This window comes from Hyperoodon ampullatus (genome assembly GCF_949752795.1).
Source record: "Hyperoodon ampullatus genome assembly, chromosome: 7".
In the NCBI taxonomy this organism is placed as follows: domain Eukaryota; kingdom Metazoa; phylum Chordata; class Mammalia; order Artiodactyla; family Ziphiidae; genus Hyperoodon; species Hyperoodon ampullatus.
In genome coordinates this window covers 9,486,637-9,501,084 of record NC_136920.1, presented here as the reverse complement: position 1 = coordinate 9,501,084, position 14,448 = coordinate 9,486,637, and the positions used below count along the sequence as shown (strand labels likewise).

General features: G+C 56.9%; 3 protein-coding genes across 8 annotated transcripts; 1 reads left to right on the top strand and 2 right to left on the bottom strand.

Annotated features, from left to right (window-relative positions):
* Positions 1 to 143: 143 nt before the first annotated feature.
* Positions 144 to 3,821, bottom strand: FIBP (FGF1 intracellular binding protein). Of its 2 annotated transcripts, none has more exons than XM_079709068.1 (10): positions 3,680 to 3,821; positions 3,280 to 3,478; positions 2,952 to 3,078; positions 2,349 to 2,449; positions 1,697 to 1,851; positions 1,268 to 1,376; positions 1,127 to 1,190; positions 791 to 877; positions 606 to 703; positions 144 to 267 (listed from the first exon to the last, which is right to left on the bottom strand). In XM_079709068.1, exons 1-10 carry the CDS (start codon positions 3,762 to 3,764, stop codon positions 198 to 200), a joined length of 1,095 nt encoding a protein of 364 aa, XP_079565194.1. In that variant the 5' UTR covers positions 3,765 to 3,821; the 3' UTR covers positions 144 to 197. The 2 variants fall into 2 exon arrangements, with proteins under 2 accessions (XP_079565194.1, XP_079565195.1); XM_079709069.1 differs by having other exon boundaries at positions 1,718 to 1,851.
* A 1,549-nt stretch (positions 3,822 to 5,370) lies between these two features.
* CCDC85B (coiled-coil domain containing 85B) lies at positions 5,371 to 6,767 on the top strand. 2 transcript variants are annotated; one of them, XM_079708222.1, is made up of 2 exons: positions 5,371 to 5,977; positions 6,133 to 6,478. In XM_079708222.1, the coding sequence occupies exons 1-2, from the start codon at positions 5,920 to 5,922 to the stop codon at positions 6,330 to 6,332; spliced, it is 258 nt and encodes an 85-aa protein (XP_079564348.1). In that variant the 5' UTR covers positions 5,371 to 5,919; the 3' UTR covers positions 6,333 to 6,478. The 2 variants fall into 2 exon arrangements, with proteins under 2 accessions (XP_079564348.1, XP_079564347.1); XM_079708221.1 differs by having other exon boundaries at positions 5,780 to 6,767.
* Positions 6,768 to 8,020: 1,253 nt separating this feature from the next.
* FOSL1 (FOS like 1, AP-1 transcription factor subunit) lies at positions 8,021 to 13,044 on the bottom strand (the record flags this gene model as incomplete). Of its 4 annotated transcripts, XM_079709565.1 has the most annotated exons (4): positions 8,021 to 8,440; positions 8,886 to 8,993; positions 10,911 to 11,108; positions 12,955 to 13,044. In XM_079709565.1, 4 exons carry the CDS (start codon positions 13,042 to 13,044, stop codon positions 8,021 to 8,023), a joined length of 816 nt encoding a protein of 271 aa, XP_079565691.1. The 4 variants fall into 4 exon arrangements, with proteins under 4 accessions (XP_079565691.1, XP_079565692.1, XP_079565693.1 ...); XM_079709566.1 differs by lacking the exon at positions 8,886 to 8,993; XM_079709567.1 differs by lacking the exon at positions 10,911 to 11,108.
* Positions 13,045 to 14,448: the final 1,404 nt, after the last annotated feature.

Genomic DNA, 14,448 nt, shown 5'->3' with positions numbered 1-14,448 from the left:
GATACCATTCTCTGACATGTCCTAGTCCCTGCGGGGCCAACGGACACGTACATCTTTAGACACTGTGACACTCAGAGACACACGCGTGCAACCTGCACACACTCCCACACGCGGACCCATAATTGTACCCACTCACAGCCTCCTCCAAAGTCATGGCAACTTTATTGTCAATGTGGGCAGGGCAGGGGAACGGGGCCTCAGTCATGACAGAGACGCAGGAGGCAACCACGGAGGGTGCCCATGTAGCGGTCCCAGAGGGCCTGGTGCCTGCAATGATAACAGTAACGGTGTTGGCTGACGTTTACTGTATCCCCATCACGTCACGACACTGCTCTACATGCTCGCTACACCTTCACTCGTTTAATCCTCACAATATTCCCATGGTCCTATTATTATCACCCCCAGCTTATGTACGAGGGGACTGAGGAAAGGAGAGGTTAAGGAACCTGTCCAAAGTCAGGGTCACAGCTTCCAAGAGGTGGAGCTGAGACTCTAGTCAACAGAGACTTCTACCTCCAGGGCGACAGAACAGGGAACTCTGAGTCTGCAGGAGGGCTAGGCCCCAGGAGGAGGCCGGCAGGGTGAGGAGGCCTGGGGTGTCTCACCGGAAGCCATCCAGGGAGTGGACCGATGCAGAATACTGATTCAGGAAGAGTCGCACATCATTCAACGGCCAGTGGTCGGAGCGGCAGGGTTCCACGAACTGTGGGTCCAAGGTAACATCTAGCACTGGTACAGCCCAGGGACAGGCCAGGATGGGGATCAGAGGGCAGCGGGCAGGACAGCTCACCTTCTCCACAAGGTCCACAAACAGGTCTCTGACATCCTTAGTGTGGGTCAGCTTGGCGGCCACATTCACCAGCCCCCGGGACAGGTTCTGTGGGGCAGGGAGCGTGGGAGTTCTGCCTTCTGCCCAAGAAGCTGGGGGCTGAGCCCCAATCTATCCACCTCCCTCAATCAAATAACTCCCCATTGTTTAAGAGCTGGCTCCCCCTTCACAGGCAGGCAGAGGGAGCATCAGCGCCACCTGCCGGTCAATCTCAGGTATGAGCAGAGCTGCCCGGAGGGGACAGTGCTCTGGAGGCTGACGATGCCAGTAGGATAGAGTCTGGATTGGGCCACAGACCTTGAAGTTGGCTTCCATCTCAGAGAAGACCCCGAGCTTTCCCCGGAGGGCAGTGCACACCAGGCTGCAGGGAGACAGGGTCAAGCCCAGAGTCACCTGGGCCCCCACTTCAGGCCCCGCCCCATAGACCCCAAGGGTCACCTCTTGTGCAGGTCCAGAAGGTCCTTGTCAGCCACAAGCACCTTGAGCTCCTTCAAGTCCTGGAGAAACTCCTTGTCTAAGTCCATGTCCATGTCATCCGCCTGGGGGTCTGAGTGAGGTCCACGAAGGGAGTTGGGGTGGGAGATAAAAACCCCTCTGTGACATCCCGAGCCTTCCTCCCCCACCACCTCATTGTGCCCCATGAGACAAAAGAGCAAGTGGAGTGTGAGGGACGTGGAGTGACTGGCCCCAAGCCATAGAGAAGCCGCGGGCCCTTTGTCTGCAGACGTGTGGGTGGGAACACTGAACTGGGAGCAGAAGTGGCTGGGGAGGGGCCCTGAAGAAGAAAGGATGCTGGGAACGGGGGCCTGCAGGAGAAACCGCTGGTGGGAAGCCAGGCCCTGAGAAGGTGAGGAGGTGTCCAGGCACCTGGGTCAGTGGGGGCCTCACCGACGGCTCCGAGGGTCCAGTTCTGGATCATGAGCTCAGCACAGAAGGCAAAGTCCCCAAAGCTCAGATACTGTAGTTTTTTCTTCCCTGTCTCAAAGCGATTGTTGGCAAAGAAGACGATGGCTGCATAGTCCCTGCAGGGAGGGGAGAGTGGGCCCATCAGGGCTTGAAATTCCGTCTTAGCAAGCAGCTCCCACCTGTAACACTGGCTGGACATCCAAGTTCTGGCCTCTCTCTACCCTAACTCACTGTGTGATGTGTTTCAAGTCACTTTTCTCTGGGCCTCCTCATCTGGGCAAAGAGAAGGTTTCAGCCCAGGTCTCCTAAGGGACACAATGGGAGACCACAGGGTAACAGCTACCATTCACTGAGTACATACTAAGCCCCAGGGGCTGTGCCATCATGGGCTTTCCATGTGGCACCTCACAACAGCCCAGTTGGTGAATGGCTGGGCTGGGATTCAAACCCAGGCCAGTCTGATCCAAAGTACAGACCAGGAGTGGGATAACCATCCCCCCCAGCCCAGCCAGGAGGTCAAGCGGGTTGGGGTGGGGAATATGGACCAGCCTCAGGGGGCAAGGAAGGAGTGTGCAGGAGGGGGAGGCAGCTGGCTCCTCACCTGGCCACTCACCTGGCCAGCCGGTCGGACAGGAGGAAGTGTTGCTGGATGTTATCGACCAGGGAGCCCCGCATTTCCTCCACCACCTTGAAGACTCGCTTAAAGTTGTCAAACTGCGGGGCAGTTAGAGGAGGAGGGAGGACTGGTCAGAGGTTGCTCACCCAATAAGCTGTTTAGTGAACGTCCCTCTATCACCTACCCACCTATCCAGTCAACAGACACTGATGGAGCGTTTGTTATTCCTTCAACAAACTATTAATTATTAATATGTTATCAACTCAACAAGTGTTCACCAGCTTCTGCCATCTTGCCTTGGATACATGTTTACTCGCTCTTATCAATAAATTCACCCCCATTGTAGCATCATGCTCTCTAGTTCTTCACTAATTTGTGCTGAAACTGACCCTCCTGGCTAAGCCCCAGGAAAGCTAAGGTCAGATCTGGGCTTCTGAGAGGTCACTCTGGCTGAAGAGTAGGGGATGGCTTGGAAGGGACAAAAAGAGAGCAGAGTGGATATGAAGCCACTGCCACCGAGGTGCTGGAGGAGCCTGGAGGTGGGACAGTGACCAAAGGGATGGTGTGAAGGGGCGGGCTGCAGATGAGTGTGGTGTCCACCTGTCTCCGGCAGCTCTTGAGGGTGATGCCTGTTTTGGTGCTGATGTCATCCAGGTCTTTCTTGGTGCCCTTGGACAGCTTCTTGCCCAGCACCTCCCGCACAAAGGCCTCGTCAAAGGCATAGTACCTGTGAGGAGTCAGGGGACACTGCTGACTTTCCATAAAGGAGGGGAAAGGAAAACTGGCAGGACCTGGGTTTGGCCCCTTCTGCTCTCAACTTTCTCCCGGCCTAGATAAGCCCCGTCCCTCCCTGGGCCTCATTTTCAGCCTGCAAAATGGGTATATGGCCAGACTGGTTGGCGTCCCCACCATCCCGCCAGGTGAGCACCTCTCGATGAGCAGCGCCTGTCGAGAGGGCGGGATCTGAAAGATGAGCTGGTGCAGCAGCTTGGGCGGGGCGTGTAGCAGGCGCTCGAGCATTTGGAAAGTACGGTAGTGGTCCATGGTGTCGCTCTGCAGCACCGCTGCTGTGGCGCCGGTCTGCTCCAGTATTCCCGAGCGCACCCTCAGGGCCACCGCGTCGCTCACTGGGAAGTGAGCGCTAGCATCAGGCCCCGCCCCGCCGACCCCAGAGGCCCTTCAGGGATTCCAGCCCCTACCCCTAGGTATTCGGTACTCCCAGGTCTCTGCGCACTGCCCTATAGGATGCCTACTCCTGGCTCTGCCCGCTCTCCCATCCAAAACAACAGCTCCGCCAAACCGGCACCCACAGACGGTCCCCCACAGACCCGAATAACCGTCCAGCCAGAGGCGATACACGTCCTCGTCGATGAGGGTCGTGTTCCCCACGAAGATGTCCAGCTCGCTGGTCATGGCGACACCCGGACCCGGGCGCTACCGCAGCGCCCCAGCAGGAGCAAGCACTGCCCGGGTCCGGCGCGCCGCCGCCAGGCCACTTCCGGGAGCACAGACATTCGGCTCCCGGCACCCGGAGCCAGAAAAGGACCACTTCCGGGACAGAGCGAGTCGGGGCAGGAGCGGCGAGGAAAGAGGCGGAGGCGGAGGCAGTGGAGTAGCCCCTCCCTCCTCCCAGCGGGAGGGGGTATCTGAGGCTCTCCGTCCCCACCCCACCCCACCCTCACCCTGGCCAGGTTAGCGGGAGGGCGTCCAGAGTCAAGGTCTTCTTCGGCCAGTTTGCCCTATCCCGGCAACTTCTACCCTCACATCCTCCTGGTTTTTCTCTGCCCTTTTCGGGGCCTCCCTACTTTGACCTGTATCCTAAATTTAGGGGCTACACTGGGCTCTATCCTAAGTCTTTTCTCTGAAAAAAAGGTGTCTGGCTCGTCCTCAAGGGCCCTTGCTGGGTGGGAGCCCCTCAGTCCATCCTGCAGACGAGCCCCTCTCCTGAACATGGGGCACCTGTTCCCATGGTTTTAACCACCCCACCCCACCCCCACACACTAATGACCTCTCTTATTCTGCAGCTTAGAGCTCTGTCTGGAAGTCCACATCCAGACGGCCACCTATGTGTGACTCCACTCTGTCCCCCACAGGACCTTCAAAAGCCAGACAGACCTGTCGGTCTCCCGAATCTGTTTCTTTCCTGCGTTCCTATCTCGGTCACAGCCCCACCATCCACGCAGTTCTCATACCAGAAACCTGGGCTTTCTCCCAGACTCCTCTCTCCCTACATTCAGTTCTGCCGATTTGCCTCCTGAATATTTCTAGTATCTGTTCTGTCCTCTCCACCCCCACTGGCACTGTCCCAGCCCACTCCTTCTGCATAGCTCTCCTTGCCCATTGGCACAGTGTTCTTAGTAATCTCTCTGCCAACATCCCCTCCCTGTGGTCCACCCCACACAGAGCCGTCCAAACAACCTTTTTAAAAAATGCATATTTAAAAATGTTACTCTCCTGCTTAAATTCTTACTGGCCTGTGTAAATGCTCCAGCCTGGTATTGAAAACTCTTAAAAATCTGGCTTCTGACTACCTTTGTTACCTCCCTTCCTCTCTTACCACTTTCTCTAAGCACCTGCCTTTCCAAAACAAATAAACAAAAAACCCAAAAAACAAGCCACTCTCACTGTTTCTAAAGCAGCGAGGCTCTTTCAGACCCCAGCGATTTTCATCATGCTATTCCCTCTCCTTGAAATAGCTCTCTCATTACTTGCCAAAGTCCTATGCATCTTTCAGGGCCCCTGGGATATCACCTCTTTTGGGCAACCTTTTGCAGGTAGGGGGCGGTCCCTCAAAATGTGCTCTTCTTCCATTTGCTTTTTGTTTAACGCAGCTTGTCTCCTCTGCCAGATTACGATCTCTTTAAGGACAGTATAAGGATATTGATCAAGTTTGTTTCTGCATAAGCCTTACATACAATAATAGTTTATTGAACAAAAGAATCCCTTGTATGCCCCTCCCACTGGGCAGGACACGGTCCGTGAGAGGGAGAATAGGCTGATGGTGAGCCAGGACGTTTGGACTTATGTTTCCGTGGACTGGGAGCGATGCTCAGTGAGCCGAGACTCTTGAGTTCGAGCAAAGCTAGGAAGGAAGGAAAGGCGATCCGTCTGGATTTCGTCCGGGGGTGGGCAGGAAAGTAGGGGGCCGACCCCCGAATCTTGGTTCTCAGAGGGAGCTCGAGCTTGAGGAGGTTTGGAATTGGAAGGTACGAAGCTCCTAGTTTGCGGTTGACTGCCGCGGAGGTCGGTGACGCGGGTACCGAGTGTCCGCGAGGGTCAGGGACTCCTCGGTCCAGAGTGGGCGGGGAAGGGTCTTGCTCCCGGCTCCTAGGCCCCGCCCCCTTCCGAGGGAGCTGGCTTGGATTGGCTGTTCTTCCTTGACGTCATGCGGCCCCGCCCTGGCGCGCGCCCCGCCGCGTGCCCACCCCCGCGCGGCTGCTGCAGCCTAAGCTAGGTCGACCACAGCCTGTCCGCGGAGCGGGTGCCCGAGCCCCAGCGGCGAGGAGCTCGTCGTGGGGCTCCTGGGCCGCGGCGGCGGGCAGGCGATGCTTCAGAGGCTTGAGCAGCCATGGAGGCCGAGACGGGCGGCCTGGAGGAGCTGACGGATGAAGAGATGGCGGCTCTGGGCAAGGAGGAGCTGGTGCGGCGCCTGCGGCGGGAGGAGGCGGCGCGCCTGGCGGCTCTGGTGCAGCGCGGCCGCCTCATGCAGGAGGTGAATCGGCAGCTACAGGGTCACCTGGGCGAGATCCGCGAGCTCAAGCAGCTCAACCGGCGTCTACAGGCCGAGAACCGCGAGCTGCGCGACCTCTGCTGCTTCCTAGACTCGGAGCGCCAGCGCGGGCGGCGAGCCGCTCGCCAGTGGCAGCTCTTCGGGACCCAAGCATCACGAGCCGTGCGCGAGGATCTAGGCGGTTGTTGGCAGAAGCTGGCCGAGCTGGAAGGCCGCCAGGAGGAGCTGCTGCGGGAGAACCTGGCCCTTAAGGAGCTCTGCCTGGCGCTGGGCGAGGAGTGGGGCCCCCGCGGCGGTACCGGCGGCTCGGGGGGCTCTGGCGCTGGGCCGACACCCGAGCTGGCCTTGCCCCCCTGCGGTCCCCGTGACCTGGGCGATGGAAGCTCCAGTACCGGCAGCGTGGGCAGCCCCGATCAGTTGCCCCTGGCCTGCTCCCCAGATGATTGAGGGCACAGCTTCGCGCTGACGCCCGCCCGGATTGCTTCTCCCGCGCGGAGACTGCGGTGGACCTCGGCACCCGGACGCCGCCCCCGCTGCGTACGAGGGGCCGCTGGCATGGACTTAGAAACCCTAACACTGAGGAGGGCCCCTGGCGCTCGCTGGCGGGGCAGGAGGGGGACTGGAGGCTGGAGCGGAGGGACTTGCTGGGGGCTGGGTGGAGGCTAATAAACTGAGGCGGAAGCAGAGCCCATGGCTGGGGCAGCGTCTGTTTGGGACTCGCCGGCGTTGGGACGAGGGCGGGGACGTTGAGACTGGGTACCATTCCCATCTGGAGGGACTGCAGAACTAAGGTGGCTGACTCCCCCATTACTTCCATCCTGGGGCGGGATGTGGGACCGTGGTAAGCCACTGGCTTCCCCCGTCAGGCCCCAGGACAGGCCGTAATCCAGCCCCTGAAGTGGCTCCAGCTCCCTTCCCGGCTCCTTCCTGTCCAAGACAATGGGGCAGGAAGCAGGTGCTGGGGGCCTGAAACCCACTCAGCCGCCTCCCGGGAGGCTGGAAGGGGCATAACAGTGCCCTCCTGTGGGAGCACTGTGGGCCCCCACGAGGAGGAGGATGGTAATCCTCTTGGCTTGGCACCTCACAGCACTTCTGTTCCTCCTCTCAGTGCTGGGGATGAGGCAGAACAGACATAGCCTCACTTGTCAGATAAGAAAATCAAGGTCCAGAAATATCAAAGAATTTGTCCAAGGTCATGTAGTGAATTGGTGGAGCTGAAATGGGAGCCTAGGGCTTCTGGCTCCAAATCTTCTCCCTTTAGCCTCTGGGTCCAATGAGAGCAGGCTAGAGCTGCAAGCCTTTTATTCCATTTTGGCAGGTTTGTATAAAAATACTCTCTTTAGGAAAATAAATAGCAGCTGCCCACGCTGTGGAGGCTTGGAGCTAAAGTCTTCTCAGAGCTGGGGGCTGCAGGTCAGCTCATCACAGAAACCTCTGGCACCCTCCTGAGCTGTTCCATTTAGGAGGGGCTGGCAGAGTGTCCTGGTTCAATAACCTGGTGCTGCTGGCAGTGGGGCTGGGTGAGTTAGTGTTCTCAGCGTGTAGAGCATCACCTCCTGTCGAGTAGGATTGGGTGAATCACAGGAAGAGGGTGATGATGACTAGAGGGGTGATCTGCAGGGGTTTAGGGCTCCAGAGGACCTCTGAGAATCTACAAAGTCCCTTGGGAGCTGCCCGGAATTTTCTCCAACAAACAGGAACCACTTTGTCTCTGACTTAGTGCAAATTGTGCTAGAGAGGCCAGCTCTAGAGAAACAGTGGGCAGCTTTGGTAGCCCCAAGCTGGCACTACCGGGAAGCAAAATATGCCCAGTCTCATCTGGATGGATGGAGAAGAATCTGCTGGGGTTGGACATGAGATATGGTCCAGGCCAGCTGGACCAATGGGCAGGGAAATATTGGAGAGGGTGGCACCCGCAGGGAGTGGGGGCTGGAGTGCCTCATAAGGCCAGGAGGGTTGGGGAGCCAAGGGGGTCAGAAGAGGGGTCCCCACTGCTGCTGCTACTCCTGCGGTGGGCTGAGGCACAGGGCTCCGGTGTGCTGGGGTAGGTGAAGACCAGACTGGGGGTGAAAGGAGTCAGGGAGGGTGTGGTCATGAGCGTGGGAGTGTGCAATGCTTCGGGTTCAAGCACAGGCCCTGGGGAAAGGGAGATACAAGGCACAGAGCGGGAGGGGGCTGGTGGGCTGCTGGTGCCACTGGTACCGCCTGTGCCGCTAGTTTCGCTCTCCTTGGCCTCTTCCGGGATTTTGCAGATGGGGCGGTGGGCTTCCAGCACCAGCTCCAGGCGCTCCTTCTGTTTCTGCAGCTCCTCAATCTCTCGCTGCAGCCCGGATTTCTCGTCCTCCAGTTTGTCGGTCTCCTGTGGACGATCAGGAGAGGAGTCAAGAGGATGAGGGCTGAATACCGCGGAGCCTCCCGCTGTGGTAGTGATTGGGAGGTTGGGGCGCGGAAAGTGGGTGGTGGTGGCGAGGGGGCGGGGGGGAGTGGGGAGTCTCCAGCAAGTCTGGACTACAACTCCCATGAGTCGATGGGAGAAAATGGGCACGACTCCCATCAGGCTTGGGGGGCATCTTCGAAGGACATTGTCGGTCCCAGCTTCAGCTCTTCTCTGTTCAGAGTGAGACGCGCTGCAATTAATTTTTAATCACATTTTCCTCGTCGGAGTGCGCCTCCGACAGGGAGCCGGGGTGGGGGGACTTCATATACCGGCGCCCCCTGCGGCCCCGCGGACTCTTGGGAACTGGGGGCCTTCTGAGGTTGGGTGGGCCGGGACCTGGGCACCCTCCGCACTCGCCGGTGCTCACCGCCTGCAGAAAGTCGGTCAGTTCTTTCCTCCGGTTCCTGCACTTGGCCGCTGCTAGCTTGTTCCTCTCGCGCCTCACTCGACGGCGTTCCTCCTCCTCGGGGCTGATCTGGGGAGGGTAGAGAGAGCAGTGAGGTGGACTCTGTTGCTGGCCCAGTGGTAGGAGCCTGGCCGAGGGCATGGCAGCGCAGGGGCGCCCTCAGCCTGCGTTTTGGGACCTCCGCACCCCGACCGGTTCCCCGCTTTAGTAAGCTTGGATGAGTCATATTTCCTCCTCGCACCCAGCTTTTGCCTCCTATGATTCCTCTCGGAATGCCCTTCCCGTCCTTCTACAAACCTTAACCCTCCTCCTCTCCCAGGACTCAGCTAAGATCCCCCACCCGACCCCGGCCGTTCCTGGAAGCTTTCTTTCATTCCGCAGCTATAAGTGGCCTTTCCTCCCCTGAGCCTCTGGGACCAGGCCAAGACCCTCATTCTTTTCAGTCTCTTGATAACCAAGTCTCCTCTTCCCCAGGGGCTGTAAGCACCAAGAGGGGCTAATGAGAGCTGCTAAGTAGTTGTTCATCGGGAATCTACTATGTGCCAGCTAAGAGCTTTACAGAGATTCCTGTTTTCTTTTAATCATTTAAATTTTATTTTATTTATTTTTTTATACAGCAGGTTCTTATTAGTTATGTATTTTATACATATTAGTGTATATATGTCAATCCCAGTCTCCCAACCATCCCACCCCACATGCCCCCCACCCCGCCGCTTTCCCCCCTTGGTGTCCATATGTTTGTTCTCTACATCTGTTTATGCAGATTCTTAACCCAACTTTTTTGTGTAAGGAACTGAAACCCAGAGAAGACGAATAACTTGTTTGTGGTTCCAGAGCAGAAATTAAAATCCACTCACTCTACTTAACATTGAGAAAGAGGCCAGCTGATGGAGACCACCTCCCCCGAAGGGACCCCACTCACAGCTCACAGCCTCAGTCTAGGAGTACCCAGGATCATGGCTGAAGGAAGTCCAGGAGCCTGCCTCTGGGGCTTACACCATGGTCCCCTTCCAGTTGGTCACAGAAGCCAGCCATTCTGTTTCTGGGGAAGTCACCCCTGGCCGATCGTACATCTTTCTTAGGATCCTGACGTCCTCCCCATCCTCTACCCTGCTGTCAGAGCAAGCTCCTTAACGTGCAGACCTCACGCACTATAGTCTCAGATACCAAAATGCCCCAGGGAGAGGAAAGCGGAACCACTCCCTAAAGACCCTCTAGCTCTTATTCATTTATTTTGGCACGGACTTTATTAGCAATGTGCTGCTAAGAACCCTGGTTTGGGAGGTAAGAGTTCCCAGCTCTCTAAGCTTCAAGCCTTCTCTTAACCTCCTGGTGAGACAGTGTGGATTAGTGGTTACGATCTGACTTTAGAATTGGACAGACCTGTCTCATTACTCACTACTCGTGTGAACTTGGGCAAGTGACTACCTCTCTGTGCCTTCATTTCCTTGGCTGTAAAATGGGGAATACCAGAGTTCATTCCCAAGAGGGTTTTTGTGAGGATTAAATGAGATAGAGAAACAGAGCCTTAGAGAGTAGCTGAAGGGAACCCTCCTCTTTCTGTTCTCTTCCCAGTAACGTAGACAGCATAAGACCGCCCTCTCCATACCTGTCAGCAGCTGGAGACCCTCTACTGTCCACACAACTGTCCACACATACACCTTACATGTTCTCACTGCTACCTCCGTTCCTGCCCCTGCCATCCCCTCTTCCTGGAATGTCTTTTCTTTCATCTTTCTCTCTATTCAAATCCTACCCATCCTTCTAGGCCTGCAGGAAGCCTTCCTTGATCCAGAAGTGACTGCTTTGCCCTCTGGGTCTCCCCAGGGGATCTCATCACTTTCTGTCTTGGCCAGTAGTCACCAGTGGGTCTGTTCTCCCCATGCCCCTTCTAAGCCTGCGTTCTCCTTCTGGGCAAGAGCTTATGCTCTGCACCTCAGCACCCCTGTGGCCACAAGAACCCGTGCAAACGCCACTGCTTCTTACCTGTTCACAGGGCCGGCGACGCAGTGCTGGAGTTGGGCCCAGGGCCCGGATGACTCCTGGCCGGGGCTGTGGGGGACTGTACTGGGGGTAGGCCAGAGGCCTGGGGTGGCTGCTGGGTCCCAGGAAGTGAGGCTGAACCATCCACTGCAGCTCCTGGCTGCCACTCACAGTGTTGATGCTTGACATGAGGTGGCACTTCTGAGGGATAAGACATGGAGGGCCAGGGATAAGGCCTCTGTGGATTGAGGGGCTTCCAGTAATAAAGTGTGAATTCCAGGTGCTGTCCCAACCACTTTATAAATACTGACTCATGTAATTTGCACAACAGTATCTTCATTTTCCGACAGGAAAACAGTTGTCCCTAGACACACAGCCAATAAGTGGGAAGTGGGGTTTGGACCCAGGCAGCCAGGCTCTTCTTACCCACTTTTGCACCCTGCCTGAGTCCCATCTACATAAAGAGGATAATGACAGCCCCTAACTTCGAGGGTGGCTGTGAGAATCAGGTGAGAGAATGTGTGTGTGACACAGCCTGGTAACTGGCAGGTGCCCAACACACAGGGGCCATGGTGGGCAAGAGCCACTGCTCTGGGTTCAAGCTAGCCCAGTTCTAATCTTAGCTCAGCCATTTACTGGCTGTCAGGGCAAATTATTTAACTTCAATGTGCCTCCGTTTCCTTGTTTTGAATATTGTCATAGGTGAGGATTACAGCATTTCACTGATGCTAACGAGTTCCCTTCAGTAGCTCTGAAATCATAGTTGAATTGGCAACTTTTAAAAAAAATTAGTGGCACAAAATAATGGTGGGTTTTAAAATCAGTGGGGTCTTGGATTCTGTGAGGTAAAGTAAATGAGGTGGAAACTGCCCATCACAATGCAAGGCTGCACAGTATGCGCTCCAGGTATTACCTGTCATGATACTTTCAGCCAGAAACGTGAGGAATGGGTTGAGATGGGGGCTCAGTGTTCCGGAGGAGAACTGGGTTCAAGCCCAGGCAAGTCTGGACAGCAGTGTCCCCGGCTCAGCGCTGCGGGCTCAGTGACCCAGTGACCCCAGTTCCGGGCCGAGGTGCCGCCGGCGGCATCTCCCGCTCCCGAGGTTGTCCGGGCCCGGGACGCTCCGGGCCAGGAAGGGAGGGGCGCTCCGGGTGAGTCAGCCACCGTGACTCGGCCGCCGTGACTCGGCGGAACGGACGCCGCTCCTTCCCTCCCCTAGCGACACGTGCTCACGGGCCCTCGACAGGAAATGGGCACCTGCAGCCTCCCGGGTCCCCCCCAACCCTCAGCGGGCGCCGTTTGGTGCCGAGAGTCGGGGGCGCGGGAGTTGCCGCTGCAGGACCTCGCGCACTTCCGGCACCTCGCGGTTTCCACAGGCCCCAACCCATAAAAGGGTCAAAGGCCAGTCTCCCGGGGCCCACCAGGCTCCACCGCGCCGAGATGGGGATGAGGACTTGGCGACGGGGTGGGGAGGGACAAACAAACGGTCAGGCACACGGATGCTCACAGACAGACTGCCGAGGATTCGCAGTCTGTCGGGGCTAGCCTGGCGGTGGATCCCGTGCGTAGGGACGTCTCGGCGGCCGCGGCTCAGACTCCGGACCTCGGAAAGTGAGTCCGAGATGGATCAGACCCTCTCTGATCCTGTCGGGGCTAGGACTAATCCCGGACTAAGGGGTCCCCTTCCGACGCAGATGGGACAAAGAAATTAGCGGTAAACAGGAAGAAGGAAAGAAGGTAACGGAGACGGAGGGACAGATAGACAGCAGACAGAGACGGGAAGGGGTACGAGCGCGAGAGGGGATGTTTGCAGATGTTTGCTCCGCCCGCCGCGCCCGTTCCGCTGGGGTGTGGGGGAGAAAGTGCCCTTAGACAGCGGAGAATGGGCAGAATCCTCTGCCACTGCTCCGAGACCCATTCCCTGCTCCTTGTTCCCGGTCCCAGTCCCCGAGTGTGCGGGAGCGGCCCGCACAGTCCCAGGCTCTGTCCACCTGGGGATCCCAGGCTCTGTCCACCTGGGGATCCCAGGCGTCGGGTTCCTCTCACCTGCTGGCCTGTCGCCGGGGGCTGCGCCGGGCCGCCGTACGCACCGCCGGTCCCGGAGCTCGGCCCGGGTTCCCCGTAGTCTCGGAACATGCCCTGGGCTGGCTGCTTTGTGGGGTCCGCGTCGGCGGCTTCGGTTCTGACTCACTCGCTCCTAGCGGAGTCTTTTCTTTTTATGAATGAGAAGTCCTCGGGCTGAACCACTTCCACTGGGGGTGGGAACGGAGAGCGGGCGTATCGCAGCGGCTCTGGACAACTCTGGGCTCCACCTCTCCAAACGCACTGCTTTTTGTCACTCCGCCCTGAACTTTTCATCGCTTCCTACGGTCCAGTAGCCGACTTTTGTTGGGCAAAAGGGGAGGACTTGGCGGCCCCCAGAGACAGCGGCGGGTCCGCCGCCTCTGACGTAGCTGCCCATACATGGTGCAATTTCCTCGCCGCGCCCAGGTGGAGCGAAGGATTCCCCCGCGGACAGACACACCTGAGAGCAGCCGGGCGCCCCGCCCCACCCAGCCCCGCCCAGGCCCCAAGCGCAGACCTAGACCCTCGCCGCCAGACTCCAGAGCCTCTCACTGCTTGGTCTGGCTTCAGTGTTTGCATCCGTAAAATGGGACGAAATAATCACATAGCGAGCTTGCTACGCGTGGGAAGTTGGAATGAAGAATCTGAAAGGGGTCTGGAAACTGTAAATCGGATTATAAATGTGATTGATGTAATTATTATCATCATCATCATTTACTGCCAGGGCAGTGCTACTGCCATTATTTCATGCCAGGAATCGTGCTACTACCAGCCAAGTCATGGCGTGAGGCCCATTCACTGGCATTGTTTTAGGGTTCAGGTATACTAAAAAGTGAATAAATGACAAACCAGGGTTACCAAAATGGTGTATATTTTAAATGCTTACAATGACATGTTAATGCGTTGAACTACCCACAAATACAATGCAATGTAATTGCACTACTCTCAGGATAATTTCAGGAGCTATAACAAATTTTAATTCAGAGCCCCTATAAGCAGTGAGAGCTTGTGGTGGGACACAGTTGTCCTGTGCTCTGATAAACGCCATCTTCTTTAAATACTGTAACTGCTCTTTCAGGTCTGCGTAGTCATCACCCTTGTTTGGGGATTATGTCAAAGGTCTGTGTGAATGTGAGGCCAGGACCAAATGTCAACAACCGAAGACCGACAACCATGGGAGGTAGGTGTCGTTATCATCCCCATTTTACAGATGGGGAAACTGAGGCTGAGAGATGTTGAAATGAGGTGCCTAAGATCACTAAGCCAGTGGCTGAAGCAGGTTGCCAAATCAGGGCTGTGGGAGCTCCAAGCCTGGGCTCAGACAAGAGTTTTCAAAGCCCTCACAGGCAGACATATTTTCACACATGCACAATATCAGTGCTGAGAGAACCACCCCGAAACTTCTTCTTTGCCTCTTCCCATTCTACAGATGAAGAAACTGAGGCCTGGAGAGAACAAGGAGCTGCCAGTGTCACA

Bases quoted from the DNA above. Each gene is read 5' to 3' on its own strand.
- CCDC85B (XM_079708221.1), top strand. From the start codon at position 5,920: ATGGAGGCCGAGACGGGCGGCCTGGAGGAGCTGACGGATGAAGAGATG.
- FIBP (XM_079709068.1), bottom strand. From the start codon at position 3,764: ATGACCAGCGAGCTGGACATCTTCGTGGGGAACACGACCCTCATCGAC. The intron at 2,450-2,951 runs GTGGACACCACA...ACTGCCCCGCAG, and splicing joins TCAAGAGCTGCCGGAGACAG to TTTGACAACTTTAAGCGAGT. The intron at 704-790 runs GTGAGCTGTCCT...TTGGACCCACAG, and splicing joins TTGTGGACCTTGTGGAGAAG to TTCGTGGAACCCTGCCGCTC.